General features: G+C 34.0%; 3 protein-coding genes across 3 annotated transcripts; all 3 read right to left on the bottom strand.

Moving 5' to 3' along the window:
• Positions 1 to 239: 239 nt before the first annotated feature.
• LOC130981151 (protein FAR1-RELATED SEQUENCE 5-like) lies at positions 240 to 2,645 on the bottom strand. The gene is made up of 3 exons (XM_057904771.1): positions 903 to 2,645; positions 718 to 798; positions 240 to 431 (listed from the first exon to the last, which is right to left on the bottom strand). The coding sequence occupies exons 1-3, from the start codon at positions 2,643 to 2,645 to the stop codon at positions 240 to 242; spliced, it is 2,016 nt and encodes a 671-aa protein (XP_057760754.1).
• A 42-nt stretch (positions 2,646 to 2,687) lies between these two features.
• Positions 2,688 to 3,242, bottom strand: LOC130981150 (protein FAR1-RELATED SEQUENCE 5-like). Its single transcript, XM_057904770.1, has one exon. The coding sequence runs from the start codon at positions 3,240 to 3,242 to the stop codon at positions 2,688 to 2,690; it is 555 nt and encodes a 184-aa protein (XP_057760753.1).
• Positions 3,243 to 6,875: 3,633 nt separating this feature from the next.
• LOC130982673 (CDT1-like protein a, chloroplastic) lies at positions 6,876 to 11,679 on the bottom strand. The gene is made up of 8 exons (XM_057906722.1): positions 11,552 to 11,679; positions 11,240 to 11,442; positions 11,004 to 11,123; positions 10,486 to 10,711; positions 9,254 to 9,976; positions 7,941 to 8,142; positions 7,766 to 7,856; positions 6,876 to 7,498 (listed from the first exon to the last, which is right to left on the bottom strand). The coding sequence occupies exons 2-8, from the start codon at positions 11,401 to 11,403 to the stop codon at positions 7,432 to 7,434; spliced, it is 1,593 nt and encodes a 530-aa protein (XP_057762705.1). The 5' UTR covers positions 11,404 to 11,442; positions 11,552 to 11,679; the 3' UTR covers positions 6,876 to 7,431.
• Between the last annotated feature and the right edge of the window lie 3,199 nt (positions 11,680 to 14,878).

Here is a 14,878-nt window from a genome sequence, read left to right as displayed (position 1 = left end):
TCAACCGCAATTTACTGCAACGAGAACACAGCACTGTAAGCAAATCACATACCTATTATTGAACATCATTATCACCAAAATTGACATGTTCATACTTAACGTAAATAACTACAACTTAAAACTCCTCAATACCAAGCAGTGACTAATACATTGCGGTCAGTAAATCAGGATAGATCATGCTTTTAGAACCAATTATACTTGCATTGCACTAAATTCAGAAGACTAATTCATTGAAATGGTCAAAGTGTCCTGTGCATCGACGCGAACAATGCCATGTACGATCCTTGTTTGTTGCCACAAGGCAGTGACGATGTTAACGGATCTCGGACATCGATCTGCACATGTCGTGTGTCACATTTATCATCAAGGACATCATTAGCGCATTCATAATTCTTGAATGAATGTCTCATGTCCTGCTGTGACTCATTCACCTGCTGATAACATCATAATCCCCAATCAGAAACTATAATCATGCATAAAACCATAATGGTCATTCATCGCAAAGTGGTTAAGAGGAGTTTTACGCATCACACCTGTGTTAACGAGTAGAGATTTTTATTGAAAACACCATTCGTGGACGCGATGTCAATGGATTCGCTGCTTTCATGGAGGCTCCGCTGTTTTATAAATTTTTTTTTTAGACAAGAAGTCCGAGATCATCATTAATTTACCCAGTTCATGACACGGAAATTAGACGTTTATATTCAAAAAAATTACCTCAACAAAAGTGTTGTCTTTACCCTTCCGGTTCCTCATACCCGTCGCCATAAACTTCCTTGTTCCAACCTTTTTAAAAGGCTGCCCAAACAGAGGAACATTCACATAGTTTAATGGTTTTTAAAGGAACACACACCGAACAAGATTTTCAAAGCAGGAGCCTATTTCGAATAAACAAATCGTACCTTGGTATTAGGTCCTGATTGGTGTTCGGACTTAATTGAGAACGACCTCGAAGAATTAGCAAACCTTTCTGGACTAAAACCTGAGTCCTTGGCTGATGCATTGCCGTATGATCGATCGCGAGGGTTACCTTCCACACTATGCTGCATCAGATCTGGACAGCGCTTGTAGTAATGACCGTACTTGTGGCAATTAGAGCATGCTCTCTTCTTCCTCCAAGAAGACCTCTTGGAAGGGGCTCCTTTGCTTTTGACAACAAATGGATCGTTGATGCCTTCCACGTTAACATTAGGAGTTGACTTGCCTTGTTTGCGTGACTGCAGGCGGATAACTAAATTGACAAGTTCAGACTGGACTTCATCAAAGTCTGCAAGATCCTTGCAAGCAATATCACACAGCTTGTTGCAATTCGATGCCAACGCTCCAACTCGAAACTTTAAGACCCTTTCGATGTCATCATTCACAGGCATTTCTGTGCTAATAAATTCGTTCTTTGCATTCTTTGTCCACCTTTTGTATATCAACGAATCTGGAAACTCAAGTATGTTTTCGAACTTCATGGCACAGAAGATATGACTATAAGGAATACCACGTGATTCAAACAGCTTGCACGAGCACGAGAACAAATTCTTACCTATATCGACTTCCACCCATCGATCTTTGGCCGGGTCTCCGAGAGCAGTCACACTGAACTCTACCTTGTCCAAGGTTGTGCTTAGTACCGTTATATTCAAAGCCCCTGTCCTCTGAATCTCATTACGAATTTCCTTGAAAATGTTTCGCGTGAAATAACATGATGCAGATCTTTCATATACCTCCAACGAGGTAATCATCACTGGCTCTGAGCACTGAGACTTAAAGTCAGCTATTAATTCGTTGTTTCTATACTCCTTTAAGGCCCTATCCAGGTTATGCATGAAGTCAATGAGGGTGTTCTTGCGATTAACATAAAATCTGATGAGAGAATTTATACCTTCACACTGTGATGTCGTCCTTATGTAACCGAAAAACTTATCCCGAAGGAAACAATGGGACCACATCTCACGAGTTTCGTACGTCTTTTCCATCCAGGTACTGCCAACAAGGTTGTGCTTATCCAAAATGGCTGCCCATCTCCGATCAAAGTCTCTCTGGTCGTTGTTGTCGTATATAAGACCCTTAAAATCGCGCAAGAAATTAGGATTCTTTATATTTTCACATGCATTTCTCTGCAGATGCCATCCGCATAACCGATGGGTCGCATCAGGCATAACATTCTTGATTGCATCTCGCATGGCAAGGTCTCCGTCAGTTATTACTGCTTTTGGACTTTTCCCACCCATCGCTTCAACAAAGGTTTCCAACAACCACTTATACGTCTCTGTAGTTTCGTCGGATAGTAGGCCGGAGCCGAAGATAACAGTCTGCCCGTGATGATTGCATCCAGAGAAAATGACCAAAGGCTTGTTGTATTTATTCTTCTTGTAGGTTGAATCAAAGGCAACAATATCTCCAAAGCAGTGAAAGTCGATAACTGACTGCCCATCTGCCCAAAAAATATGCTCCAGCCTTTCGTCACTAGTGAACGTATACTTTCCAAAGAACAGCGGATCGTTGTTTGACTTGCCAATCAAATAGTTTATTGCCGCATTGGCATCCCCGTTTTTAACTTTTGCCCGACGATAGCGATCGATGTGGTTGTACAAATCTTTCCGTGTGAAGCCAGCATGACGATATCCACCCTTCTGGAATGCAATATACCCCATAATATGGCAGCTCTTGACACCAAAATTATGAAGATTTTCCACTTAGACTCTATCAGTCACAGTTAGACGACAATTGGCCGGTACCAGATGCGCAAATTGGGGTGGCGTCAGATCATGGTTGTGAGATTCCACAAAACATGATACCTTCCATCTACTGCAGCCGTAGTCAAGCTTTACCCTAAGACGAGCTGGACACTTGGTTCGCGTTAGTGACCTTGCCTCCCTTGATCTATCATCCATATCAAGATACCTCATATTTCTCCAGCCCTCTTTGTTGCAAACAAGTTGCCTGCTAATGATTCTACCTTGATTATCCCTAACCACGTCGTCCTTCCTCATTACAAATCCATGCCAACAAGAATAAGCGGTATAAAATTGGCAAGCCTCATCCTCCATCCTAAACTCCAGGTTCCAAATATCCTCCACCATTAAATCCGCTATTCTTTTTACACCACAAACTTCTTCACTCTTGCTAGTGGAATCCAGTGAATCCACATCGTCGTCATCAGCATCATCTTCTGCATTCGGTTGATAATCGAAATCATCACCCAAATCATTATCAGAATCATTCTTAACATCATCCTCCTTTATGGACATAATTTAACCCCTGCCATAATTTTACCCAAAAATGTCAATAAACAGAGCCAATGGCAGCAACTACGGGAAGCTAAACTAAGCTACATGTAAAATTAAATGAACCAAAACCAATTAAACTAACCCAATTGTTTTCGACCCCAGTATTAGGTTTTAATTTGAATTCCCCAAAGCTAGCCAAAGCATAGAACTGGATAATGTAACTTAATTTCCAAATTCAAGGATACCTACCCAACACCCTAAACAGAGAACCGTTTAAAAGGCATAGACTATCATCCAAATTAAACTAATCTGGATTAAGAAAAAAACTTAATCGGACATACCTTGATCACAACTAGAGGTTGAGCTTCAACGGATAAAAAATGCACTGTCGGAGTCGGAGGGAGGTGACCTTTACCTAATCCGACGCACCTAATTCGAAGGCAGCCGAAAAATGAATGTTGGTAAACCAGCTTCCAACAGCCACAGCTTCAGATCTAGCAGAAGTTCTGCTACAAATTTCTCTACCGGAGCCACATCAGTTTAGCGTTTCGCCCTCTCCTCAGTTGACGTCGACGCCAATCCGACGAAAGCAGAGTACCAGTTCCGGAACCTGTTACTCAAAGGAGATCATTCTTGCTAAATGGACGCTGGGTATAGAACGAAGGCGAAAAAATCAAACAGGGTTGGGTAGTGGGTTCTAGGATAACAAAATTCAGGGTTGGGTAGTGGGTATAGAACGAAGGCGAAAAAACCAGTGGGTAGTGGGTTCTATGCGTTTTCCAGAAAGTAAAACATGACTTAAAAGGCTTGTGAGACATGCATGTTGAATTTCAAAAAGTGATGGTGGGTATTTTATAAAATGAAAAACAAGTTAGAGATTATAAATTATAATTATAAATGTTCCCTAATACACTATATAGTATATGTATACAATAATTAATGTAGTATTTGTTATAGTATATGTTCATTAAAGGCTTTTGCTATTATCAATGAATGCAATTAATGAAAGGTTGAAAATTTTTTTGATCAATGGCTGAGATGATGACACATATGCAAGGGTAAATTACCCATAAAATTGCCATGGGTTTGGAAGAAATCACCATTAAGAATAGATATTTTTGTATTTATTTGATTATTAAAATACAAGTAAAATACAGATTTTTTCTTAATTTTTAAATAAACAAAATAAATACATTTCTTATGGAAAGATGTATATTTTTGTAATTTATTACTTCTTTCCTTGGCATAAACAATGAGACTGAAGTGAGAAAAAGTTATATTTCTTATGGAAAGGATGCACCTGCTTTTCTTTGACTGTGAGGTATAAATATTTAATATTGTTGTGCTTGTGCATTATATTTTGTCCTTTAACATTTATTAAAAATAACAAACTTATTGAAAATGTTAATTTGTATTAGGTTGGAGGGTCTAATCCAACATGTTATTGATATTATCTGAATCCAAAATTTGAAAATGTTAATTAATTTCTGTATGTCTTTAGGAGTTTGCTATAAGAAATTGTGCTTTTAAAATTTAAAAAAAAAATTGGAAAATATGAAAGTTTCAGTAATAGAAAACATAGAAAGTTCAATAGCAGAAAATTCAGATAATGTGTCTGTTTCTCGTAAGAGAAAGAGCGACACTTTTGAGGAAGAAAATAACACCTAAGCCCTCTTTTCGAGGCAAGCATAATTCTGTAGTGGCATTATACAAACACTCAATTAACAGTATATGAACTAAGGAAATATATGGATTTTCTTGTTTTAAGTAAAGATATAGTTATAACTTCAGTCATTATTTAATCATTTAATAGAAAGTTCTACAACATGATATAAGAGTCAAGATGAGGTGGGGGAATAGTGAAGAACAAGTTAAAACTTTGAAGGTTGTGCTTGATGTCTTAGGAATGAGAGATATTGCTTCAAGAGCAGTTACATTACATATTTGATGGTTGTTGATTAGTTATAATCTTCTCCACAACTAGTCACAAGGAATCATGCAGTGGATTGCAACAACAATCCTGCATTACAAATAATATAACCCTTGGGTGGAATCCCACTAATTTCTTGTAGATTCTTGCATTCATTCAGATAAAGAATCTCCAAAAAGCGGAATTCGCCGATGCATTCAGGGAGAATTGTGAAATTACAATATGACAAGTTTAAAACTTGCACATTGGGAAACCGTGGAAGAAATATTTGAAGGAACTCATCAGATATATTGCAAGTACTGAAATCAAGACTTGTTGCATTTGAAGACAGCACTAAGCTCACTTGCTCTATATCATCACCTTCATATGGTGTTAGCAAGCACTCACATTCCCACAAGTCCAAAGCATTAAGTTCTCTCAACATGAAAATGTTCTCTAAACTTTTTTTTTTTATTAGGTCTATATACTACTTTTAATTTTGTAATTAAATCATTTTCATGTAAAAAATATTAAAATTAACAGAATATTCTTTCTAAAAAAATATGTGATCAAAAATCTAATTAAACTCTTAATTGTGAGTATCTTCAATTTGCGGATAAATATTTCGTTAACTCTAACATTTTTTATACTTGCAAGACCTAATTACAAAATTAAAATTAGTATAGAGACCCAATTAGAAGAAAAAAAATATATAGACTTAATTATAAATTTAGTATAACTATAAAGACCAATAGAATAATTAAACCTTGTTAAATTTAGAACAAACATGTATATTACACAAGGTTCTGAAAATTGGACCGGTCATCGAATCGTTTTACTCACTAGTTCATTGGTCCAATTGGTCCAACCGTAATTCAACCGAAAAAACCATTTTAAAATAAAATAATAAATAAATTATAAAACAACTCTCATTAACACAATAAAAAAACAATCAATAAATCATTAACATAATAAAAATTATAGAATGTGTATTGCTATAATATAAAATTACAGAACATGTTGTCTACTGGCATAGTGGCATGTTACTTATTATTATGACAGCCTCTATCACCAGTTCATTGTGCTCATAGTTTTCAATGCTGCAAGCTACTCCACTCCTAATTTTGAGCTGCTCCCAAGTTTCAAATAGAAATTTCAAAACATTTTAATACTATGGCTCAAAACATATTAAAGATTGAGGTGTATGCATGTATTCAATAAAATCAAAGCAAAACTAACTGTGAGAAGAACATTAAATTTAGTCGTGGTTTTTATAGAAAGCATTCCATCTGTTTTACAAGCTTCAAATATAAACAGCTCAAATACTCATCAATAAAATATGAAAATTATGTAGATGTTTTTCCTCTCTAAAATGAATAGTCCAATTGTTAAGTTATTCCACTTGTCAGCATCATTGTTAGAAGAAAATCTCAAAGCTTGAAATCAACCTATTATACATCAAACTCGAAAAGATTATCAAGTTTAACCCAATTTTAACAAGATCTGCACAATAATTAACAACAAAAAAAGCACTGAGTGAGATAATGAGCACAAAATTAAATTTACTAGTATTTTAAATTTAAATTTATAATATATAATATAATTAATTTAGTTTATCACACATAAGTGGGTCTTAATCTTAGTCTGAATGAACCACCCAATGAATTTCTCTTAATTCCCCAGCCTAATTCTCCCTCATGATAAATTCTTCTTCCCTCTCAGTTACATTACATCTCCACATAGTCATCACCATTCCAATTACATTCATTCCCTCATAATTTCATTCTAAGTACGGACTACAGTAAAAAATATAATATTAAAATTTCTAGCAATGCTTATGATTTAGTTTATGTTAATAGTGCAAACCAAACAAACAAATTAAGGCCAATTAGTTATAGCTCAAATGATATAGTCTCTCCATACTCATCCATGAGATCAGGGTTCAAGTCACCCTATCTTTGGTTTTTTTAAAAAAAAAAAAACTAACAAATTAAGGCTTGGCAGCAAAGGCTCCTTTCAATGTAGCCAGTCGTCTTCAAGTCTTGTCTTCGAATTCTGGGCCTCCCTATAAGCATGCTCAGAACTTCTCATCCTTTTCATAACCACTTTGTTCTCCCCAACGCCGCAACTAAAAAATAGAAAACTGAGATGGGACTTTGCCAGAAACCAACGACTTGGTACAAATCCAACCTCTAATTATCATATTAGGCAACGCAACTATCAAGAAACATTTACAAAACAACAAAGCAAGTTTTTCCAATCACTGCTTATCACCCGGGCCAATCCAACAATACCCTTTATTCAGCTCCGAGTCACGTTGGCAAGAAGCCTAGATCGAACTGAGTCCAAATCTGACACTTTCTTGATGCTGCAAATGTTCATTAAACCCAGGGGCTCAATATAAACTAAAATTATCAGAAACAAAATTAAGAAATAAGTGATTCTACTATATCTTAAAAACTCAACCATATTTGAGCCATTAAGTGAAAGGCTCAAGATATGTTTTCAATCTCTAACTTAGTACCATTTATATTTTTCCTATGCAGCTCTTCATATTTTCATAGTTAACAAAAGAAAATGATACTGACTCTCTAATTATAGAGCTATAATCAACAGTAAACAGGAAGAGACTTACCTGTAGATATCATCTCCACTTGGAAGCAACTTCCTGCAGATCCAGTCTGGCACCAACTTTTCAAGAAAATTGATTTGTTCTTCAACTTCACCTGCACAGATGTCAGTGATCATTCCTTAGCAAGTAATCAACAAAGATTTTCTGGTACATGATAATAAATGGCACTGGAACATACTAATCTCAACAACATCCAAACTGTTCATAAGTATCTTTTGCAAAAACTCCTCTTTCGTGATTGAAGCTCCTCTGACAGAATGAAATATAGAGTGAATCACATTGACCAGATCAAGCAACGAAGATGATTTTTGATCCCTTGTATCTAAACCACCTTGAATTTGGTTGGTATCCTCACGAGAGTGACCAGACCTCTCTTCTACCTGAATCAAGAAATCAGGTTACAGAAAAGAAATCACACGCACAAGAGAAAAAATTATTTTTCAATGCAGATTCATATAAAATAAGTTAAAGTTTATTCATGTCTTGTCAAAAGAAATCTTCAAGGAAGGAAGGCCACCTATCATGATCAAATCATAGCATAACATGCACATCAAGTGTGCCCCGTAAAATTAATACCATGGATTCTCAAAGCTAACAGCATGCAGTCAATTAAAAGAAGGGATAATGTATATACAAAGGATATGGTAATTATCAACAAGCCTTAACACAAGTCAAAACTTCAAGATCTCTTGCAACACCTGTCATAAAAAAAATGCACAGCACAACCATACCGCTTGTGAAGCATGAAAACATAGCAGATTTGACCACCAGTAGAGAGAGAGGGAGAGGTGGGGGGGAGGGGGGGGAAGAAGGTATTGGCAAATCCCTTTGTTGTAAACGTAGAAAGACAAGGATGTCTTGTTCTACCGGTAACCCTATATAAGCTAAAAGAGTAAAGTATCGTTTTTGTCCCCAACGTTTGGTGTAAATCCTATTTGTATCCCTAACGTTTAAATCGTCCTATTTGTATCCCTAACGTTTGTAAAAGTGATTCAATGTTATCCTGCCGTCAATTACACATCATGAACGCTTTAGTTTGAGTTTTAAAAATCTCTTCTTGAAGTTAGAATACAAATGTTTGGGATAGAATCGATGATCTACTCCGAAAAATAGCTCATCAAAAGTTGAAACTAATTCCTACAACATTTACATAATTCACTTTTCTAGGGACATAATTGAATCTAAACACAAATAGTGGGTATAATATTAAAATCGAACACATCCAAGTGACACCTAATTGAGAATGAATACATCCAAGTGAGAATAATTGAAAAATATAATCTGATTTGTTAATATAATTGATAGTAGGATAACATTGAATCACTTTTATAAACGTTAGGGATACAAATAGAACGATTTAAACGTTAGGGATACAAATAGGACTTACCCCAAACGTTGGGACAAAAACGATACTTTACTCAAACTAAAATGATAAGATTAAACATTTTTTATGATGTTACAAATAGGACAGAGACGGTTGAGATGGCATACCTGCTGGGGCAGTACATTCCAATCCTCAGCACATGCAATACTAGATTCGAGGATGCTATCGTATTTGTGTGAACCTCCGGTAGGTTCTAAGTTGTCTACTTTGATGTCAAAACCATCATTTCCTTCCATGAGTGGAAAGTCAAGCACTCTTTTTGCTGGTTTGCGACATGATGCTGACTTTCGGGTATCCATGTTATGACGCTTGGCATCAGAAATGGGAATCAATCTCCCAGGTGCTGATTGTGCAGGTGTCTCCGTCATCAAACTATTTGAGGAAGAGGAAATTTTGATATCAGGGCTCCCAAAACTACTATCACAAACATCATGTGGAGGACAGACAGTATGCACTGGTGTATTAGCAATATTAGGTTGAAAGTGAGAGAGAGATTCCTTCCCCTGTCCTCCAGTTTTCATATTAGTTGCACAATCAGATGGTGGTGCATATTTGCTTTCTTGGTTATCCTGGCAACCAGATGCACAGGATGACAAGGAAGCTTTAGTTGTTGAAAAACACTGGAGCTTTTCGGTTTGGCTAGCAACATCCTTTTGAGAAAAGTGTCGGCTAAAGGATGGACATAGATGGAACTTCCCAGGCAACAATTCAATTTGATTGGAAGTTGACGAAAAAGCTTTGGAAGAATTTACAGGCAAATCTACATCAATCACGCCACATGGTCTTTGGCCAAAGGGCTCTGGCAGAACAGCCTCTGGAATATCAGCAGCCTTATCCACAATAAAACAAAAAGAGAAACGGGGATAAATACCTCAATCACAATTTCAAAATTCTTGAGCGAAACATGCAAATAACTGAGCCTGGCCCAAGAATACACTAATGAAGAGGTAAGCTAAACAGAAAAAAAAAAACACAAGTGGATACTCTCATTTTCATCAACCCAACTTTTAACATAAGAAAACATGTTATTATACAGTGTGTATACCTGCTTGATGAAATGACAATACACAGCACAGAATTCTTTGCAGGTAATCCAAACACCACAACACAATATATTACCGCTAATTGACTCTTGTGGACATAGTCAGACATAACACAATAGAAGAAGTACCCAGAAGACCCACTAGTAATTACCTTGTCATACTCTTGTAATAACGCAGTGCATTGAACAATTATCCTCGTGACAGCTAACGGTCTATAACAATTTCATATGATTGTATTGTGTAAACTACAAAGCAAAAACATAACTAACATGATAACTTAAAATTAAAAAAGTTACCTCGGGATGCATATTGGAGAAATTAATAAGCCTAGAACTAAAATATTGTCGAAGAGCCATATCAGCAGATTCATTAGATTCCTCTTCCAAAAAATCAAATACCAAGGTGATCTTCATGTCTGACTTCATACACAAGCTCTTCTTATCATGAACAAGGACCTTATCTATATGTATGCCCTCAGGAAGTATATACTTCATTTGTGCAAGATGGGCATATGAGAATTTCCTGGAAATAAAATACAGAACAGTAACTTCATTTTACTTAACCATAAAACCAAAGTTGTCAGAAGAGTAATCCCTGAAAAAAGATTGCACCCAATTGCCAAAGCGTTAACATTAGTCTCACTACAAACTGAATAACTCCAGCAGAGTCCATAAAAATCAAAAGTACGACTGTAAGAGTCATCCTAGTTGTCTATATAACATGTTGGAAGCTACTTTATTCATGGACAACTTTGGGGATCTAATGTTATCACTAAACTAAATCAGGAAACATATAAGAAAACAAAACAACACACCTCTGCGCCAGAATTTCAACTTGGGCACAAATATTTTGAAAAGTTGGAGACTTTTTACGCAGATGCAGAAATCTAAGTGAGCAGCTCATATGGCCAAACAAATCAGCTACGGCTCTGTATCTGAAACAAAAATTTAAAAGTAATATGAAATCACAATTTGATTAAAATTTGATGGAAATTGAAACTTTTGCCAAAACAATTTTTAAAAAGATAATATAATTATTTAGGGTGCACACTTTTCTGGGAGCTGAGTTTGTTGCTCTTTGGATTTGGAAGGTAAGGGCTCATTCGTCTTATTTGGTGTAGGGCATGCAATTGATTCATCGGATTCGTTGAGATTCTTCGCACACTTCAAGTCCGAAACGCTTCTCGCAGATTCCTCGCACGATTTTTGTTCCATTCTCCAACAACACTAAAGACGATGGTGCAGTAGGAAAAACTGCATGGCATGAAATAGAAGCGGAAAAAAAAAAGGAATCAACGCACAAATTCAGCTAAGCATTGTCGTGGCACTGGAACAAAACTGTGCTCTGTAAAAGAAATTTTACCTGAGCTGAGAGGGTAGCAGGATTCGATTTGGAAAGGGGAAAAAAACCCTAGCTGGGTTTCTGAGTTGACTCGGTAGCGAGTTGTGACTCGGAAAGGAGGGAAAATGTACGAACTTCAAAAATCGTGTAGTGGCTAGTGTGTGTTTTTCGCTTTCGTTGTGGATTGGTGCTTTCGTGAAAAGACGCGATTGCCCTCGTTCTGTTCAGCCTGTTGGCGCTTTTTTGCAGTTTTCCGTTTTGGGATTTGACCGTTGAGGGGCACTTGGAAGTTCAAACTTTTCTTGTTTTCAGCTCTTATTTTTTGGCCTTGAGGGTTTCAGCCTTTTATTTCAGGAACCAATAACATGGTTTTTTCCCGTATTATTGGGTCTTGAGCCCACTCTTGTAATAAAAAAAAATTAGTCTTCTTCATTGCTAGGCTGAAACTGAGTCAAGTCAGCTCGACCTCGATTTGTTAATAGCTCGATAAGTCAAACTCGTGAGCTGACTCAATTATATATATATATATATATGAAATAGTAAACATAATTATATATATTAATGATCTTAATTATTTAAAATTTTATATTTATTTTTTATATATAATTTTGATATAAGACATAAATAAAAATTTTATAATTTATTGATAAATAAATAATATATAAAATTGATTTTTTTAAATATTTTTTAAAATATATAAGTTATAATTTATTGATATAGAATTATAGATTATGTTTTTATTATTTAAGTCAACTCGTAAACTCAAATAAGCTCGTGAACTTGATCCATGAGCCAAGCTCAATTTTTTTAGTCGAGTTTAAATTTGGTCCAACTCAACTTACTTTCATGTTTGATAGAGACCTAAAACTATTATTACTAAAATAAAGATATATACAGAGATGTAAATATTCATTTTAGGAAGTGGAGCCATAGAGGTCGAAGGAATTGGTCATGGATGTTATAAGAATTGGGTTTTTGAGAATAAAATTAGCAGGATAAAATAGGAAAAAAATTGACTTAGAGATAATTGACAAAAATATTATAAAAAATAATGGTAACTGATTTTAGTGGTTTATTTTAATATATACGTACAGTGATTTTTAAATACCAAACGATGAAATTTTGTTTTTGTTTTTGTTTTTAGTCTAAACACTATAAATATTATTGAACATTTTTATTTTTTTCCCTAGACCATTATTGGATTTGGATCCAAAATAGGGATGTTGAAGAGTCTTGGATTAAATAGGCTTCATTCGTCCACTTGGGACAAAACCATAAGGCAGATTTCAGATCAGATGAACTCAAAGGGCAATGTTAATAAAAATAAAGAAATGCTTGAAAAATTCAATTAATTGGTTGAGTAAATACTGAGAATTCGAATTTCATTTTGTGTACACAACAATTCATATTCATTTCGTGACGGATTAATTCATAGACAAAAATAATGATCTCATTTAAAAATTTATGTGAGTTGTATTAAATATTTAAATGTATGACTAGCTTATTTGATATTTTCATAATTGTTAATCAGTAAAACAATTTGTTTATTCGATATAAATTATGACTTTAATCTCGCAGATATTTCGATTCCAATAACGATGATATTATAATTTCAATTCAATTAATTATTAATAAATTAGTATTTACAATTTGTGAAGAAAAATATCCATGCACATGTATGTATAGGACTATAGGAGCGAAATGGGTCATACAGTTGACCAACCTAACACATTATGATTATTAACACCACGTGTCACCCTTCTTGACCAGTAGCTTGATCCTTGTGGCCCCACCTTTCCAACCACATTATAGTTGTACCTCACACGTGGAACACCCAAGAGCCGACCTATAAAAATGATTTGGAAGATTGGGAGTATGTGTGGCCAAACACTATTACTATGAATGAATGTTATGAAGATGAACAAATTATTATGTTGCAAAATTATACAAACATACATAATATATATTATATTTTCCTTTTGGTTTATATATATTCTCGTCGTTTTATTAAGAATAATATCCATATCAATATCATCAATATCAACTTCAATCATATACACCTTCATTTAAGCAAGGATATTTCATTTGACACCTATTACATGGATCGATCTTTGATACTAGCACATCCTTGCTTCCATTGATTAATTATAATGCATATCTTATAATAAAAAGATAGATATTATTATTATTATTATATTTTACATAATTTATTGAACGAAAAATCTCATAGTATATCATCATCTCTTCACGTATATTATAGTAAACTTTAAAATTTAAACGGTAATATATTATTATTATTCTCGTTTATTAATCTCTTATGTAAGACTTCACCAGTGTCGTGGGTGTTTCGAATTATTCATTGGAAATAAATTAGTGTACATATTTTTCTAGTTTGATATGACATTTCCTTGCCACATGGCAGTAAAACAAAGATCCTTATGTATACCAGATTTCAGGGAATTGTTCAATAATTAGTTTTTTTTTTATGTTTTATATAATAAATAAATTCATATATTATTCAACTACAGTCGGTTGACCTGAGATAATTCATTGAATTCAAAATAAAAATGGAAACGATCAAAAGACATGCGATAACAACAACAATAATGATAAGGACAAGTCGTAATAAATAGTTTGATATTTCGTAAAAATAAAAGATACACATTTAAATATAAAATAAAAATGTACTTATTAAAATAACAATCTCTTTCATAATTTATAAGTTCCAACAAAAAGTAATTAATTAAGTGCATAACGTTATAAGATTTAATTTGATGAAGTTTTATATATATGTATATCAACTAATAACACAAATCTCAAATATATCTATACTACAGTAATTATTATAATCAGTTATATAAGGGTGGGGCAATTGCCAATTGCCCTCGTTGAATTTTTAAAAAACAAATAATAAATATATATGTATTTGTAATGTCTTCATTACAATAATAATAAAGATTATTATATTATATAAATTTAGAAAAAATATAAAAAAAATAATTTTTAATTAGTTAATATAAACCTATTTTAGTGTTTAGGCTTATGAGTTAGAATTTAGAATTAAAAATTAATAATTTTAGATTTAGATTTTAAGATAAACAAAATAATTTTTAAAAATTGGCCATTATTGGCTAAAAAAGATTAGTTAATTCCGTAAAAAAAATTATAACATAAATATTATAGTGCCAACTCTATAATTAAATAATAAAAAATATTTGAATAATGATTTAATAAAAAAAAGACATTGTCTATAATTATATATAAAAGAATTGTGATTTGTTTGATTCTTTAATTTTTATATTTTACATAATATTTTATTTTTCTCTCACACAATTATATTGAAAAATC

This window comes from Arachis stenosperma, chromosome 5, assembly GCF_014773155.1.
Source record: "Arachis stenosperma cultivar V10309 chromosome 5, arast.V10309.gnm1.PFL2, whole genome shotgun sequence".
NCBI classification, from domain to species: Eukaryota; Viridiplantae; Streptophyta; class Magnoliopsida; order Fabales; family Fabaceae; genus Arachis; species Arachis stenosperma.
The sequence above is the reverse complement of the archived record's forward strand: the minus strand, read 5'-3'. Positions and strand labels throughout refer to the sequence as shown.

Excerpts from the sequence above, each read along its gene's own strand:
- LOC130981151 (XM_057904771.1), bottom strand. The coding sequence starts at position 2,645 with ATGGGGTATATTGCATTCCAGAAGGGTGGATATCGTCATGCTGGCTTC. Across the intron at positions 799-902 it reads AATCAGGACCTAATACCAAG|CCTTTTAAAAAGGTTGGAAC; the intron begins GTACGATTTGTT and ends CTGTTTGGGCAG. Across the intron at positions 432-717 it reads AAGACAACACTTTTGTTGAG|GTGAATGAGTCACAGCAGGA; the intron begins GTAATTTTTTTG and ends TGTTATCAGCAG.
- LOC130981150 (XM_057904770.1), bottom strand. The coding sequence starts at position 3,242 with ATGTCCATAAAGGAGGATGATGTTAAGAATGATTCTGATAATGATTTG.
- LOC130982673 (XM_057906722.1), bottom strand. The coding sequence starts at position 11,403 with ATGGAACAAAAATCGTGCGAGGAATCTGCGAGAAGCGTTTCGGACTTG. Across the intron at positions 10,712-11,003 it reads GTTGAAATTCTGGCGCAGAG|GAAATTCTCATATGCCCATC; the intron begins GTGTGTTGTTTT and ends TTTTATTTCCAG. Across the intron at positions 7,857-7,940 it reads TTTGGATGTTGTTGAGATTA|GTGAAGTTGAAGAACAAATC; the intron begins GTATGTTCCAGT and ends ACATCTGTGCAG.